This window comes from Macrobrachium rosenbergii, chromosome 3 (genome assembly GCF_040412425.1).
Source record: "Macrobrachium rosenbergii isolate ZJJX-2024 chromosome 3, ASM4041242v1, whole genome shotgun sequence".
Classification (NCBI taxonomy): Eukaryota; Metazoa; Arthropoda; class Malacostraca; order Decapoda; family Palaemonidae; genus Macrobrachium; species Macrobrachium rosenbergii.
In genome coordinates this window covers 67,922,757-67,941,433 of record NC_089743.1, presented here as the reverse complement: position 1 = coordinate 67,941,433, position 18,677 = coordinate 67,922,757, and the positions used below count along the sequence as shown (strand labels likewise).

At 37.5% G+C, this 18,677-nt stretch overlaps 1 protein-coding gene across 1 annotated transcript; it reads right to left on the bottom strand.

The window, feature by feature from the left end:
* Window positions 1-17,737: 17,737 nt before the first annotated feature.
* On the bottom strand, window positions 17,738-18,178 carry LOC136851516 (uncharacterized). The gene has a single exon (XM_067125725.1). The coding sequence runs from the start codon at window positions 18,176-18,178 to the stop codon at window positions 17,738-17,740; it is 441 nt and encodes a 146-aa protein (XP_066981826.1).
* Between the last annotated feature and the right edge of the window lie 499 nt (window positions 18,179-18,677).

The window sequence follows — 18,677 nt, the reverse complement described above, 5'->3', positions numbered from 1 at the left end:
TGCAACGCTGCCCAACCTAGTATTTAGAAACACTGAAAACAAACGTAAATCGTGGTTGTCGTAATTAGCCAATAATATCTCTGACAACATTTTGACTATCTACGTGACTGAGATTTCTTGATTCCCCTTTGACGTTTGTCATACTATCTGAAAATGTTTCCATTTCCAGAGAACAAAATTCAAACTTTGTCAGTACTTAAAAGAAAACGAGTAAATGTTTATCTCAAGCCGCTTTTAGACTGAGAACGAACTGCTGAATTGGATTGGAGATTGTAAAACCCTAAAATAGCCTTATGGGATAGGCCTAGCCCTACATCTGGTTGAGTACATTTATTATAAGCGACACAATTACATTTTATTTCACATTATGCTAAATTCATGGTCTATAACTTGCTACACACAAAAAAAGGTACGCAGAGCTTCTTAAAAATGAAATCGCCTACTTCCTATCCTGCTAGGTGTTTACGCTACCTCCCATTCAGCTGCTTTTTCATGAAATGCCTTGCTATCCATCTGATATCATATCACATACATGATTACTTACGGTAGTCTTCAGTGATTGACCCCTTTCCGATTTCTCTGCACCTATGTTCAGCAAAAGGTGCTAGTATTTTGAATAACCCGCAACTGTCGCACTAATTAAACATTTTCACCAGAGGTAATTTAGCGTTTCCTTGCACAGCTCAGGGAAGTTTTGACTGGACCGTCGTCTTCGAGACTTTTGAAACTGCGCATGCGTCAGGCTACACCGCAATTGCCAGGTTCGCCTTTTTCGTACCAATACTAACAGTTTTTTTTTTTTTTTTTGGGGCATTTTTGAAAACGATGTGCATTCGAATATGAGCCCGTATGATGTGCTCCAAATTCTGCTGGTACGTACATTGCAACGCATGATCATTAGTAGCAAATCAGTGCTTGCGCCCTGTTAATGTCATTGTTTGGTTACTCATTCCAAACAACGATGTCGACGAAGCTTGAACGCGGACTCTAGGAGCTAAATTCAGCTCACAAGACGACCTCAGCAATTAAAGTGTACGAAGTTACCAGTTTTGTGAAGCTATACACGAGAAGCGCGTGTACTGATGAGAAGTACAGTCACCGGTGGATCGAGAAAAAAATTACTTGAACGGGCCAATGCGGATCTATCCATGTGAGGTTGATTTTGCTGGCGTACATGGTGGCAAGAATCTGAAATCCAGAAGCAGTGGACTTCGATCTAAACAAAATTAAGTCATCACCAACTTTGCTTTTATTTGAATTCCACCAGTTTTATACGTTTTTCTCATGTTAGATTAAGAATGGCTTGGAAAAAGGCTGGTATTTGTCAGCAACAGTTGTAGTCCAATAAAGTATATTTCGTATAGAATATTGTTAGAGAACAAACATCTCTTAACGGAAGGCATGAGATGTAATGTATTTCGAGATCGTATTAACAATCCGAAATATAAAATGACCGTACTTATTTGTACATTCAGGCGTTACAGTCATTGTATGTAGAGACGAATTCTTTGGCTACATATAAAACACTGGTCATTAGCAAAATATCAGTGCCGTAAGTTAACGCTGTCACAATGAATTGGATTCACATTTAATTACTGTCACCATTATTCCCAATTGGCTGATGGGATATCAGAAATTTACGCAACGCCCCGGGGAGGAGGAAGTGCCGTCTGTGCACCTCTTGCGGTGCACTCTAGGCATTTCTTAGGTTCTTTGCTGCGTCTCTTCGGCTTCTAGCTGCAACCCCTTTCATTCCATTTAAAGGTACTTGCATTCATATTCTCTTTCTTCCATCTTACTTTCCACCGTCTCCTAACAAATGTTTCACAGTGCAACTGCGAAGTTTTCCTCCTGTTACACCTTTGGAACCTTCCTACTCTTAGTTTCCCTTTCAGCGCTGAATGATTTCATACTGTTGGTCCCAGAGCTTGACCTTTGGACGAAATTCTATATTCCATTCCATTCCGCGCGACACCATGTTCAAAAACGAACGTGCCTACGTGCGCGGTATCACCAAAGTATAACTGTATGAACCGTACTAGCATAAGCTAGCTCCGAGTGTGCAGCACTAATGACAGTATAAACCAAGATCACTAGCTCTTGGTATAAACAATTTTATTGCGCGTGTGTTGAGGAGGGGGGGGGGGCGGTTAGGTTGCAAAATACATAGTTACCCTTTTTGATAAGTCGGTACTTTTTTTTTTACTACTAGTTGATGTTCTAAGAAATTATTTATTGGCATTACCAATCAATTTTGTACTTTTTAGTAAGGGTTAAAGATCTCAAGCATCAGTTTCTGGGCTTGTTCAGAATCTGCAGTATTGTGATTATTTCTGCATTTCTAAATATTTGCAAAATATTTTATCATTTTTGCAGCATAAAATGTCATTGATGAACAGGTCTTGGACAAAAGTATAAATTTGATTATATATATATATATATATATATATATATATATATATATATATATATATATATATATATATATATATATATATATATACTCGTATATATACATATATATGCCGGAATCCAATTTATATTTTTGGCCAAGACTTGTTCATCAGTGACATTTTATGCTGCAAAAATGATAAAACATTTTGCAAATATTTAGAAATGCAGAAGTAATTATATTACTGCAGAGTCTGAACAAGCCCAGAAACTTTATGCATACATACATATATATATATATATATATATCTTCTTCGTTTTAATTGCGTTTTAATGTATATTTTATACCCATTATATATATATATATATATATATATATATATATATATATATATATACTACTACCTGATCAACCCAGCACTGCCTGGAATAACTTTGAATAACAACCAATAAACTCTCTCTCCCTATCACTCTCCCTCTCTCTCTCTCTCTCTCTCTCTCCCTCTCTCTCTCTCTCTCTCTTTCTCTCTCTCTCTCTCTCTCTCTCTCTCTCCCCTTAACAACCCCCACCCCTTTTGGTGTCATTGATGTCTTACCCCCACAGTATTTTTTACCAGATAGTAAGTCATATGTATACCGAAATTAGGTATGATAAATTCTTAAGGTTTATTTAGTTACTAAGTCTACGGGCATAACCAGCCCCGTTTCACATGGAGAACAGGCCCCAATTCAGGGAAGCCCTTCTCACCCCAACCCCCTTTGGTGCCTTTTGGTACCAGTGATGTCTTACCCCCACAGTGCTGATTTCTAGATAGTAAGTCATTGGTTGATTTTAGATAGTAAGTCATATGTATACCAAGTTTGGTTGAAATTGCTGAATGCGTTTCAGAGTTATGCTAGCACATACACACGCACACACACATACATACATACATATACATACATATATATATATATATATATATATATATATATATATATATATATATATATATATATATATATTATAATGTTTTTGTGTAATGCCAAAGCCCCAATACCTTCTTAACTTTTAGAATTTTTCACATTTTTTTTATACATTTGTCTCTATACAGCCTCAGATCCAGATGCCAGACTATGAAGAAATTCTAACGTCCGTACAGCATCACGCTACCAGTCGGTATATAACCTCGTTCCGATACTCCGGTTGGGGGGTTCCATAAACCCTGATTTAGACGTCAGACTTTTTCATATTCTCCCATTTGGTTCTGAGGCGTTGTAGTGACAAGCGTTGACAATAAATAATAATAATAATAACTGAGCAAATAATTCGAGAAGTTAAGAGGGATTTGTAGCTATTATATTTACACGTGTCCCTGGTAAAAAGTGGCAAGTAAATATATATATATATATATATATATATATATATATATATATATATATATATATATATATATATATATTATATATATATATATATATATATATTGTATATACATTATGTATATGACAGTTATATATATATATATATATATATATATATATATATATATATATATATATATATATATATATATATATATATATATATATATAAATTTTTACTCACATCAGTTAGCCTCCTAGGTAAAGCCTTAAGTACAGTAACATGTGTTCCAACTTCTCTTATGGCATGGCTTGTGTGGCTTAGCTGGCCTTGGCCTTGCCTTTCAAATGAAAGAGGAACAGATATATATGAGAGTCACATCAGGATCGAACCCAGGTCTTTCAACTAAAATTCAAGGCCGCTGCCAACTAACCCATACAGGCCATAAAAAAGTTGGAACCTAAGTTACTGTATCTGAGGCTTTACCTGGGCAGGCAAATTGATGTGAGTCACAAATCATATAATATATATATATATATATATATATATATATATATATATATATATATATATATATATATATATATATATATAGTTATACATGTCAGTGTATGTGTGTATATGTATGAATATAAATATATATATATATATATATATATATATATATATATATATATATATATATATATATATGTATGTATAAACGTAAATATATAAATATTTATACATATATATATAAATACACTTACATATATAACATATGTTTTTATAATTAGTAAAAAGGATCATGCATGGAGAAAGGTTAATAAGCAAATGGACCAAGATCTGTTTAAGAGATCTTAACCAACGAGTGTCTCTTAGCAGTCTTCTGAACTGTTAAAATAACATTTATGCGAGTTACTGATACAAGCGTGGTATTTTGAAGATACCTATTGTAGTAAATTGATAAGTAACTGATTTAGTCAGGCGGGTTAGCTGATGGATTATGAACTTTTTGAAACAAGCAGGAAGCTTTCAAAATATGATCAGCAGGACTCCACATTCATGTTTTGATGCGGCAGCACCTTACATTGAACTCTGATGACCTTGAGATGCTTTTTTTTCAAAATGGCCGCCAAAACTGACTTTCCATATAACTTAAATTGTTACGGCAGAAGGAACATGATCTTGCTGGCTAAACCTATGTTTTTGAGGATGACATTTAAGGGCATTCACACATTCTACGTCCCTTAACCATTTATATGCGTGGATTGCACAGTACTCCTTTAATAAATGATATTCAACGCCATCTTTTAGGAAGATGGTTTATCATGTATAGCACCAAAAAATAATAATAAAATAATAATAATAATAATAATAATAATAATAATAATAATAATAATAATAATAATAATAATAATAATTCATTTCGAATATGATTTCATAAACAAAAGTTCAGTCAAAACGTCTTTTGCATCTGCTAAATCTAATATATCATTAATGAAGCCATATCTGACAAAATGCTTTTCCGTAAAGGTAATTTACATTGAAAACTAAAGACAGTTTTACAGGAACGTAATGTTACCGGCATGTCAGGCAGTCGTCTGGATCCAGATTGGAACAGTACAGGTTAAGAGAGGCCATAATATCTTGTCAACTTTCTGGCTTGAGTTCTGTATCAGCATTTCACTCCAGATCCATCTCAAAATCTTATAACTTATAACCCTCCACTCATCTGACCTGACAGACTCAGGTACTGGTAGATATGATTCAGATATTTTACATATAACTTATATTGTTACGAGATTCAAAGATCAAAGATGGACGTAAGCTATTACGGACGAGCATTTGGAGTAAAAGTATATTATAACAACATAAACACCATTATGTAAATAACCTTGTAACCATTCATTCATGTGTGATAATAAATCCAAAAATAAGAATCCGTCGCATTCTCATTTCTTCATTCAATTTTCGGCGTTTCGTTTTTTCCTAAATAGCATGGATCTTACGCCGTTCTACTAGGGGATTGATCTACTGGTTTCGCCAGTATACGAGTAGAAATAAGCCAGAAGCTGGCTAATTCTGAAGCTGGGTGTTGTGGAGGAGGGGGAGGAGGAGGAGGAGGAGAGACCCAGTGGAACCTACTCACTTCCATGAATAGCTCTGGGGAATTTTACAAGTGGCAATTTCTTTTGCTTCATCAAATAGCGGAATAACTGAGCAAGGGTTAGAGGTCTGTGGAATCATTGTGCTCTAATATCATCTGAAATCTTAAGTAACGTTGTAAATGTGGTTTTCTAACTCATGATTTCAGTAATTATTTAATAACAGAAGTACGCATTACTTTATCAGTCCCGCCCTGCCAACTGTAAAAATTCACAGTAACATTAAAATCTAACGATAACCAGGGAGCGCAATAATGTATTATTCACTTGGTGAAAATGCTGAATGAAAACCTTCAAACAGACAGAAATGACACCAAACAAACAAACTACAATGTAATACAACCTTATGGAGGGAACAATATGGACAACATCGGCAAGAATTTCAGTTAAAAGCATACAAGTAACTGTTTCAGGCAATTGGACCAAGACAGTAAACAAAAAAGAAGTCGGGTGAAAACTTGACATCATCATTAGCTTCATCTTGATGTCCTTGTTACACAAGGCAATAGTGCCATAAATGAAGAAGGAAAAAGAACAATTTGTCGAGGAGACTTCCCCTTTTGCGCCCAAAATTCCGAGGAGATACTATGACATTTTTTCTTAGCTCCACGGCTAAGGCAGTGTTTTATCCCAGATTTTTTGCCCCCTCTCCTTTTCCAGACCATTTATCAAGGGACATTGGACAAAAAACGCTTGGATGGAAAGTTATAGAATGCACATTTTTTGGTTCACTGCACAATTCATTTTCATTGAGACAAGTAATACATCTTGTGTTATACTTGGTTTTCTGACGAAGACATTTTTCTTATTCGTGATAATTTGTTGTAATAATACATTGTGACCATGGATGCTTGCATGTATATGCATTTGGTCAGTATAAAACACACACATATATATGTGTGTGTGTGTATCATGAATGTGTATACGCGTGTTTATACTCCCTGGATTCTATTAAACGACACCCTCATGCATCAAGAAATTATTGTCAAGTTTTACCCGTATGTCACATTAAAGTTAACACCAGGGCCGCCAGGAGTTGCCTTTTTAATTTATAGAGAGAATGTTACACATGAAAACTAATCACGGCTAGGCAGATGTCACAATGTCATACGTATATTGTAGACGAGGTTAAGAGATGAAATAAAACAATACGGTTCCACGGTTGTCGCACTCATGAGTCTGGGATCACTTGAAATGCTAAGAAAAGCAAGTAAAAAATGCCCCGAAGTTTCTTCGGAGCATCGAGTTTTCTGTACATCGTATGATCAAGCCCACCGAAAATAGATCTACCTTTCGGTGGTCTCGGTATAATGCCGTATGAGCCGCGGCCCATGAAACTTTAACCACGGGTCGGCTGTGGCCTATCCTTTATAGTTGCCAGAAGTACGATTATGGCTAACTATAACCTTACAGAAAATAAAATCTACTGGGGTTAGAGGACTGCACTTTGGTATGTTTGATGATAGGAGGGTGGATGATCAACATTCCAATTTGGCACCCTCAAGCCTCTGTAGTTTTTAAGATCTGAGGGCGGACAGAAAAAAGTGCAGACGGACAGACAAAGTCGGCAAAATACTTTTCTTTTCAGAAAAACTAAAGATAAAAAATAAAAATAAAAGGACGAGTAAAATTGGGACGAAATATCTCGAAAAAGAAATCTATACAATTACGACGGTTTTAAACATCGCACTTTGAAATTCAGTAATGGATTAATCTTGGGAGTGAGGCAATTTTCGAAGTTAAAAGGATATGCATGTGGCATCACTGATTGTTAATGACGCACTTTGCCTGACAAAACTTGTAACGAACATGGGTTCTGATCATTTTCAAATATTAATCCAAAATTCACCCATTATTATCGAATTCACCTTTACCTGAAGGAAACTTCCGCCCAAAATGAAACAGGTTTCGAACCTGTGTGTGTTTTGAATTGAAAGCGGGGATACAATGACGCTATCCACTTTTGAGGGCTGTATAAGGTCAATGACGCAATATTTACAACCCAAAGAGGCACAGAAAGTAATTCCCCTTGGGTGGAACTTATTACCAAGTAAAGAGAATTTGATATTAATGGGTCATTTGCAGGTTTAGCATTTGAACGTATAAAAATGCAAAACATAAAAGTAGTGAAAAATGTCCATAGGTATTGATAAGTATGATGAGTGGTTTCACCTGGAAAATTTCAACATGTCAAAGTTGTCGTGCAAAAGGTTAATCGTGCATTCGTGGTAGTTCTGCTAAAGCATTACTTAATAATAAATACGATGGACGATGGATTCTGCTATTTGGATTCAGAAATAGGTCCACACCTAAGTACACAATGTGTTTTACTTCCCATTTTATAACATGAGAATGTAAAAGAGAAAATTGATATTCACAGTTAGTGCGCATGGCTTCTAATGCTTGGTGATTATTAGTTTAACGAATAAGCCTGGTAATCAGTGTGCATCAATTAGCAATATGTGCCACTAAGTGATTGAGACCAGCTTTCAAACTTCTCGAAGTCAACTGCATTACTTGTACAAGTATTGCGTGCATAAAATCATGATTTTTTTTCTCTTATAATGTTTCGTAAAAAAAGTCAGGAGAGCAAAAATCTGTTGAAAGAAAGCTGAGAATCACCAGGTGTAAGAAGGGATCACTGGCCAATTTTGTCAAAACCCCGGTAATGGGACCAAGAGAAAGAAAACGTAAGTTATACAAAATACAAAATGTGTGCGTGTGTGTGTGTGTGTGTGTGAGAGAGAGAGAGAGAGAGAGAGAGAGAGAGAGAGAGAGAGAGAGAGAGAGAGACTTACCTAATATAATAAAACCAAGTTGAAACAATACGGGTCCTTAAACACACACACAGTGACTGACCAACGGACTACCATGCATTAACCTATCAACGGTCCTCGATGCAGTGAGAGAGACTGCTATCAGCATTTATGATGGAAACGAATGTCAGAATCATAAATCACATTAAAAACTTTTTTTGCAGTCTAATCCGGGAATGCAGCCTGATTATGTTCCACATTCCCGGAATCCGGGAATGTAACACAAACTAGACATCCGGAATTCGGGTAGGTATCATCAGCCATTCTGCATATCCGGGATCCGGGAATGTAGCACAGTTAATGGGCATTCAGAGTATGCCGCATCAGCCACGAGTTTAGATATAATTGTCAGTTATGAAACCTGCTTGCAATCATACTTATATCACCGTTTTTTCTTAAATGTCTCAAACCTGACACAGATTATTTGTTAGGGTGCGTCCACACTGCAATAAAAACCATGCCATAAACAAAAGTCTGCAAGTTTCGAAAATACATCACAAACATGTCGAATACAAGTCAACGACTTATTGGTAGTCATAACCAATGCTTCATACGATTATCCAGCACTTGCCAAAGAATCGTTCTCCATTTACAGTCGTTGGCTTTTTTCAGTCTGTTATGCGCTTGCGATTAATTGTGTTTATGACAGGTTTTGATGTAGTGTGGAAGCAGCTTTAGATTTGGCCGTTATTGACAGTAGCAAAATAAAGATTAGATCATCTTTGAAAGTGAGTTGCGAATCTCACTAAAATGCTTGGAGTAGCAATAGAAGGGAAGTAAAATTACAACCCTGAAGTGACTCAGCGCTTTGACACAGCTTTCATGAGGTTCCGAGGGATGAAAATGGCTGGCCTGTCGCATTGGCGCCTCGCATATCTTACGGAAATCAGAGCTGATTTCCCAAATGGATTATGTTCAGGAAACTTGTAAACCTATGAATGTCGTTTCTGGAAAAGGATACATGAGATTACACAAGATAATGCTTGCCAGTTGCATTTCGCAAAAACTGCAGTTCATATTCATCGTAGTGTTCGCACAGGGAACTGTAGTTATTAAAGATTATTAATGTTATTATTAACATTAATAGTAAAATTAGTATTAGACTTAATGATAGCAGTATAAGTCTAGTTGCAAATCTATTTTCTACAGACTAAACTCTTGAAAGCCATAATAATAAAACCTATTGATCATCTCATACAAGAGAAGGTATTTCAAGATACTTGTTCCATGGACGCTGTATGCTGTCAATATTTACGCTTAACTCAACAAGACTAAATGCGTGCGTGCGTGTAGCAGTGGTGAGTTTTCCAGATGAAAAACCACAGATTTCAGTTACCGGCGAATTGTTATTTAAAAAAAAAAAGACATTATTAATAGTAAAAGAAAAATTGTCTTGTTAAGCAAACACAAGAAATAAAACGATAAAATGGGTCACATACGAATCTTCATGAATATCTGAGTCCATATTCATCGTAGTATTCGTACAGGGAATTATATCATGGCAGATATGTACTCACTCTCTCTCTCTCTCTCTCTCTCTCTCTCTCTCTCTCTCTCTCTCTCTCTCTCTCTCTCTGATATTGCATGGTAATGCATAGTATATGCCTAATTTTCGGTTATTTTTAGCAGACCAAAGATAATCCCAAAATTTTCTTCGCAGCAACTGCAAGCGCAACATATAATTTTTCCACTGCGCTCAGTTTCCAACAATCTGGGGTTAAGATGACTAATACCAACGGAAACAACCTGCCTAAGAGGCACTCATCTTCTCGGAACCATGCGAGACCGATTTATTTTTGTACGTCAATCTACAGATAAATAATGACTATTATCATCTTTTATTTAATTATTTCCGCTGAGTCTCCGTACACAGCAAAAAGGAGTTTCTTTACCAAAATAAAATCCTAAACATTTCTCAGTAACTACTTGAATACTGTAGTAGATTTCGGTACGTCTTCCGTAAGTTTGTAATATTGAATTCATAACCAACGGATTTACCATAGTATAAAATTTCGTAATTACCAAACATTCTATAATTAATGCCACAGCGTAACAGATAACAAATGTACCAGCAGTACAGGTCAAAAGACGGTATTCTAAAACACTTCAAATTCAGCAGCAAGCGGTGATAAGCTATGGCAGCCCGATTCCCATACTGTACAAAAATGTCAAGACGACTAGGGAGTATGGCTTGTTTTCTCTTGAAATTGGCTGGTGATGCCATTTCAGCAAGTTCGGATAAAAGCATCTTTAATATTACTGGCTATTGACTGGTGACCTAGTTATTCAAAATTGAAGTCTGATTAGGTGCCTCAAAATAACTATGCAGGGTAGCAAGAAGGGAAGTTCAAGCAATCTTGCTTATTTGAGAGGGAACATTATTTGACATCATGTTTCTGAAAACCTAAATGAAAAGGATGATCAGAATTATGAAATATACAGAATGTGCAATGAGCTAACTATATGACGCTGCCAGAGATTACTACCAAGATCAGGTGTAAGAAATTTAATGGAACTCGAGTTTTTGTCAAACAAATTCAAGATACGCGTCAGCTGCTGAGAAACACACCGAACTATATTCAAGTAATAATAATGGCAGAGTAAGGAATAAAACATATTCTTTGAATAAAAAGGTCTCCAGAAATCTTTAAAAACTCACCAAAAGTGTATTGCAATAAAAAATGACACCTGCAGTTTTAAACGAGTTGTCTGATGTTAAAGAAACGCTATCAATTAGGAGGTCTGTTTGGAGGATCCAGTGTTTTAGACCCACAAAAACCATATTTTGAATTTTGTTATGGTTTAACTTTATCCCCATAATTCAGACCTTACACTAATTTTAGCTCAATCTATGTTAAGAGCTTCAGCAATTACTGTATATGTCAATATTTATGAGATGGGTTCCAAGCAAAGAGGAGTTGTATTATATGTATAAACAAAAAGCTTAACGTCAAGGATAAACCACATATTGTGCATATAAAATATAAAACGTGATAGGCTTAGATCTCTACCCTGAGGAACACCATAGATTCCTGAAGTCACTATAGTGACCAACAACTACCACTCTTTGCAGTCTGGTAGTTAAAAAAATGAATAATAATATTAAGAAGTGATCCACTAACTCCCATTTACCTTAGTTTGAAAACAAAGCTCTTGTAATTAATGTTTTCAAAAGTAAAACTAGATTCAAGATAAATCATATGAACTTCATTAATTTAAGAGAATGTAATGGACTCTGCCCAACAATAGAAATTCAAAGAAGAGCATCACAAGCACAAAGGACCTTCCAAAAACCTAAAGGTAAATTAGAGAACAGATGGTCTCCTCCAGCATATGCCCAAACTTTAGATTTATACAGAAAGTTATAGAAACTGGGTAACTGGCATGGCAGGATGTACCATAGCCATATTAACTTTACCTAATAGAGTAACATACCAATTACCCTACAAATGCTAAAAGAACCCATTGTAGTTAATTTACTGAGAATAACAAACAATAAACATCTTTCACAAACTCAAAGTAAAAATAGTATCTGATTCATGTAAAAGATTCTTTATTTCTTGTTGGGATTATGCTGAACGGCAAACAGCAGGTATATCTGATGATGCAATCCTCCAATCGACAAACTAGACAAACATTTAGAATAAAAGTTGTTCACTGCGTCTCAAACTCTCCAAAAAAGTGCAAACTTAGCCAATTTTACTGTGTATAGTATATTTTCCTAAGTCCCATTCTGATTTGAACTTGGTCATGTATAACCCCTCTATGTTATCCTCAAGATGGCCATACTGTGGTACTCTAAAACATATCATTCCCTAGTTACGAGAACTTTAAACCGTGCCAATTGTATGCAACCAATACAGGATCGTCTAGGTCAGTCCACGTATTCAAACAAAAACACCCATCATTCTACTACATCTTTACTTTCATTGGTAGTAATGGAGGTACATCACCCCATGGACAGGTTAAAGGAAGCGTGTTAAGTTTTAGCTGATGGATAAACTCTCTAAGCTACAGATTTCAGCCGAGTATAATTATTCCATATCTAGAAAGTATTTTCCTGCCTATTATGTTGACAAATTTATTTAAAGAAAGAATAGCTTTAACTTCCTTATGCATCTTAGAGTGATTCATTAGAGTAATTTAACTCAAAATTCTAGTCAAATCTGTGAAATTATATATAAGAGTATGGTGTCAGAGACTGCTAGCTCGGTTTTAACAAAAAAAAAAAAAAGAAATTTATGTATGAAAAGAAATCCCAATTGGAAGACCAACCGTAATGATAATAACACCAGTAAAATCAGTGACTACTATATCCAAGCAATTCCTAGACGCGTATACGGCCTCATTTACTATTTCCTGACAGCAGGGAACCATTGAGATTTTTCCTTCAAAGATGGTAGTAGATCCAGAGCAAAGGTGGTAGATCCAGAGGATGAGAAAGACAAGATTAACTATCATGTTCATAAGCAACTTGTGCTAAAAACCTCAACATTAACCACTTCATACGCATACACAGAAGGATTCCTGACATCATTTCCAACCCCCTTTCATGTACATGGCGTATTGACTTTTATTTTGCAGGCACTCTCCAGCTTTGTGTGTATTAAGGCCATTCTGTACTAACAACTTCCCCATCCAACATACATCTTCATAACTCTTCAGATATATTTTATCTGTTCATTCAGGAGCTATATGATCTATACCACATTGTCTACACATATACTGGACTATCCTACACATTTATTCATCTATGTACATTTTTTGTCACTCAAAATTCTACCAAAAAATGATCTAAGAACACAAAACAACATTGCCTATAGTTATCAGATAACTCTACCACCTTTTCCTTTATACTAAGCTAAAATATTTTTATGACATCTTTCCCTACATTCTAGTTCATCCTCTTTAGTTGCCATCCTTAAATAGTAAACAGCCACTTTCACACACAATCAGAAATTCACATTAAGCCTGTAGAAATATCCTTGATTCACTGGAAATGACATTAAACATTTTAACTTCAGCTGTCGTAATGCTTGTACTCTATAATCAGGACATATATAAGTATATATGTATATATGTGCACATGTATCTATATATGTATATATATGCGTACACACATTATATATATACATACAAACACGCACACACACACACACACACATACATATATATATATATATATATATATATATATATATATATATATATATATATATAGTTTACTCAACCCCTACAGCATAGACACGTATGAAATATGATATATATATATATATATATATATATATATATATATATATATATATATATATATATATATATATATATATATATATATATTTACGTTTGGTCATGGTTGGCTACTTTAATGAAATATTAATTAAGATAAGCCTTGAACAACACTGATCGTGGACAGCCATAAAACCCCATCAAACACTTGAACAGATAAAGTCACACAAAAGAATAATGCTAGGTCGCCAATTTATTGCACACAGATTATGGCATTTCAAATAATAGAATACTGATTCAACTCTCAATAAAGAAAATTAATGATAAAATTTACAGCACAACAGAGAGCCAGTGGTTCAGGTAATGCAGATTTTGTTTCCAGTAGGAATTCACTACATTTACTTAATTCTTGCAATACTGCAATGTTGATAAATCTGCCACATTAGGTCAGATTTCTCCAGGCAAGGTGGATGTTCAAAGAACGAAAGTGAATGGTGTAACATGTATCTGGAAATAGAATAATCCCAGATAAAGCTTTGTGGAAATGTGGGTTCTCTCAATAGCAATTATAAGCACATGGGAGGAATAACTTAGGGTTCACTATGAGCAAGGGATGATTAATTCATGAACTTAATTCACACAGGGAAGCACTTGAACACTGGGTAAAGGGATATCAAAGGGTGTTTAATGGGGAGAGAAATTATGAAATGAAATGAGAGATTCAGGACAAGGGACAGAGAACTGGTAAAACTTGAATGCCAACAAACATAACGTGGGTTGCCTTGCAATGTGCACTTTGCAATAATGGCTGGATGATCTGCAGTGTCTTCCTTTTAGACCTCACATATACCATGGGTTGCCTTGCAATGTGCACTTTGCAATAATGGCTGGATGATCTGCAGTGTCTTCCTTTTAGACCTCACATAGCCACTTGTAGCTAAGGCCGCTTGTAGCCTAGGTTTTCAGTTCACAGGAAGAGTGCCATGCAGGTGACATGGCTAAGGAACTACAGCAAGGCTTCTCTTACTGACTGAAAGGCAGACTGAGCAAGACTGAGAGCGTGCAGCCTGCCTCACTTCCCTATATCACTGTCGGATTGGCCCGAGGGTGGATGGACGCCATCTCCTTCAAAAACACAGGACCTTGAAGTCTACACTATGTAAGCAAAGAGACAATGGCGGTGGAAATCTGTAAGAGCTTCCCCTTTAAGCAGACATTCCACTCCCTTTCGGGCATGAAAGCCTGCACCGGAATGAGCCACCAATCTCGGTTACGTTAATCCCTCCCTTTAATCAGTTTTGCCCATGCAATGAGGATAACTAAGGTGATCTGCCTGACTCATTTCCCCTCCTTGAAGGAGGGGATGTAAGTTCACTAGCTTACTTAAGTTAAGGTGTCTAACACTAACTCAAAGGTGTCAGAGGTATTTAACTTTTAAGAGGTGCATAATAAGACGAGCAGGAAAAAGGTACTGCTGCTTTATTGGTGACCCAGGCGGTTTATATAGCGGCAGACTGACGTCGCACCGCGGAATACAGTGAGAACAAGGGTGACCTGAGGTCGATAACAATTAACAATAAATACAGTGAACGAATACACTTTGAATTATACAAATGGACAGAATTGAAGTTGAAAACAATCTTGATGCCTGCGAAAGAAGAATACATGATATACAAATCAGAGACAGGTAAACAATTATATACATAGTTTAAATGATTGGATTGCGTTACCCATCACGCCAGGTGTGAAGAATTGTAGAGGCAAAGAAAATGGGACGTCACCATGGAAAACTTGCTCAGCAGAGACTTTGCAAACTAGCTGTCTCTGACGAAAATCAAAATGTATCCCTAGCCAGGTTTAAATTTACAGTTGCACATCATCATTAACATATGATCAGGCTGCTGCAGCATCAACTCGCCTGACAATTATCTAACTACATGCAGTACTATCACAAAGCACAAAGTTTCTTACTATATGACATATGCGAAACATTTTAAAAGGAGCTTGCAATATGAGGTGTTAATGAATGCAACATAATGTATGAGTGGCTAGGACGTGTCCTTCAGCTTGCGAGGCTAGAGGGCAGTTCTAACCCATTACATTTTACTTAACCACTTGTGGATGGGTAATATACATATATATTTACACATGGCTTTGTGGTGGAGTCCGGGTAACACACATAAATGTTCAAGATTTTGCCCCATACAGTTTGAACAAATTTTGCAAGAAAAATGTTCCATGTGCCATAAATCGCTATTGGCAATTCTTTAGATAGCAGTATGAGAGTCTGAGTGAGCTGGGAGAGATTTAGTCTTGCTTGAGGAGGTAAAGGTGAATGTTGTTCCGACTTCCCATCCAAGGATGAGTCGTAAATATTTTACCATAAATATACTCAGATTTTATTACTGGTTTTAGTTCTTATCTGTTACATTCACTTTGAACTTCCCCTGGAAGGTACATAAGATTTTTAGAATTTTTTTTTCTTATACCATGTGCATATGTATATCTTCCTCTTTCCATTGATGTATTTTTTTTTTTTTAAATTGGCCATCCTTAAATTTAGCCCTGTATAGGGGTGTGCTTAATATATATTTAGCCTGGACTGTGAGGGCTAATTTGGTGGTAGACCCCATGAGACAGGTACCCAAGCCTCCTCTGGATTTTAGATGCTTGGTATATACTCAACTAAAATGGAGCACTGTGCCAAGAGTGCCACAGAAGCTCAATGGCTCTAATATATAGGACAACATTTTATCACTACAAATTTACAGGTTACTACTTCTATATACATGGCTTTGGGGAGGGGCTTAGTGCCTAGAGGGCACATCAACTATTTTATTATCGGTCCCCTTGATGTGTTGGATCGTCCAGTTATGGTGTTGGAGATCAAGTCACCACCACATGAGTCTTTTATTCTGATTCCTGAAGTTGGTCAGGTAGACCAGCAGATTGTGGTCTGTCAGGACAGTTAGCAGGAACTTATGATCAGAGTGATAGGTCTCAAAATGTTTCATCACCAAAACCAACCCCAGGAGTTCCTTTTCAATAGTACTGTACCTCGATTGTGCTGAGTTCAACTTTTTCGAGTAGTAGTAATAGGGCGACACATCTGATCCTACTCTTGGAACAGGAGAGAGCCTACACCTACATCACTTGCATCTACTGCCAGGCGGAACGGTCGGCTGTAGTCCGGGGTTCTCAGTACAGGCTAGCTGATCAGGACCTCCATGAGGTGATCGTAAGCCTTCTTGCACTCGGGGGTGCAGTGAAACTCCTTGTTCCCTTGAACAAGTTGGTTATGGGAGCGGCCTCTTCCAAGAGATTCGGGATGAAACACCGGAAATATTGAACCATTCCCAGGAACTGTTGGCTGCCATTCTTCATTGTAGGATAGGGCATCTCCCTGACGGCCTGGACATTTGCCTCCTTTGGCATCAACTTGCCATTGCCCACGATGTGGCCCAGATATGTATCTCAGCCACCCCAAACTGGCATTTCCTTAGGCTGACCACCAGGGTAGGCCTTTGTAGTGCCTCAAACACTTAAACCAGGATTTTTAAGGGTTCCTCCCAGGACTTAGCAAAGATCACAATGTCATCAAGGTATACCACACAGTTTGGGATGCCTGCCAACACTTCATTCATGGGTCGCTGAAAGCAGCTTGGAGCATTTTTCAGGCCGAAAGGCATGACCCAACACTGGTAGTGCCCGGAGGGCATTCAGGAGGCTGTTAAGGGCCGGGAATCCGGTGACAGTGGAACCTACCATACCCCTTTTCCAAGTCAACCCCTTTTCCAAGTCAATTTTGCTTAAAAAGGGGGGCCTGGCCTAGGATGTCCAGGCAGACTGCTATGCGGGGTAGTGGGTAAGATTCGGAAGTTGATGCAAAACCTATCACCACCACCTTCCTTGGGAACTAACACCACCGTGGAGACCCAGGGACTACACCACTTTTCAATCAGGCCCAGGTCTAGCTGGAACTGAACCTGTGCATGTGTCCTCTCTGCATGTTGGGGGTTGACTTTATAGTACCCTTGTGCAATTGGCTGCATGGATTCCTCCAGCCAAATGGTGTGTTCCGTAATCGATGTGCACCCAAGTTTGCCCTTCGTCATATGAGGGTACTTGGAGAGGAGGGTCTTAATGTCTTGTCTCCTGGCCTTGTCGAGTCCTGGCATGATGTAACTGATGTTTGCCAAGACTTCCGAATTCTTCTCTGGTGGGAGAAACTTCCCAACCAAGCTGACCATGTATGGCTTAAGGCCTTAAGCAGATTTATGTGGAGCCATTTTGCTCTCCTCTTGCCACAGCCCACTAAGTAATTTAGTTGGCCTTTCTTGCCCAGGATCTTGTGGAGGCCTGTCAACTGGGTTTCGTGGGGGCAGGTGGCTCCCAGCCACAGTACTAATACTTGATCCCCAACCTCAAAGCCACAGACCCGGGCCTCTTTGTCGACCCGCAGCTTAACTTGCTCTTAGGTTGCTGCTTTAAGAGCGAGCCTGGGGTGGCCCAGGCTGCTCTGAGGTTCCGCTGGATAGTAGGGGTTCCACCCAAGCCTTTGCCTTGTACAAAATGTTGAGAGGAGCCTGTGCGGAGTGTCTGAATAAAATCTCCCACCTGCGGTGTCAGTGGGTGGTGAGGTTTGGTTGGAGGTGGATGGAGAAGAGCCCTTGGACTTCTTGAAAGGCTTGAAAGGGAGCTTCTTAGTAGCTCCCCCGCTTTAAAGTGACACTCAGACTTGGAATGCCC

What these genes read in the sequence shown, in the direction of transcription:
- LOC136851516 (XM_067125725.1), bottom strand. Translation starts at nt 18,178, where the DNA reads ATGGTCAGCTTGGTTGGGAAGTTTCTCCCACCAGAGAAGAATTCGGAA.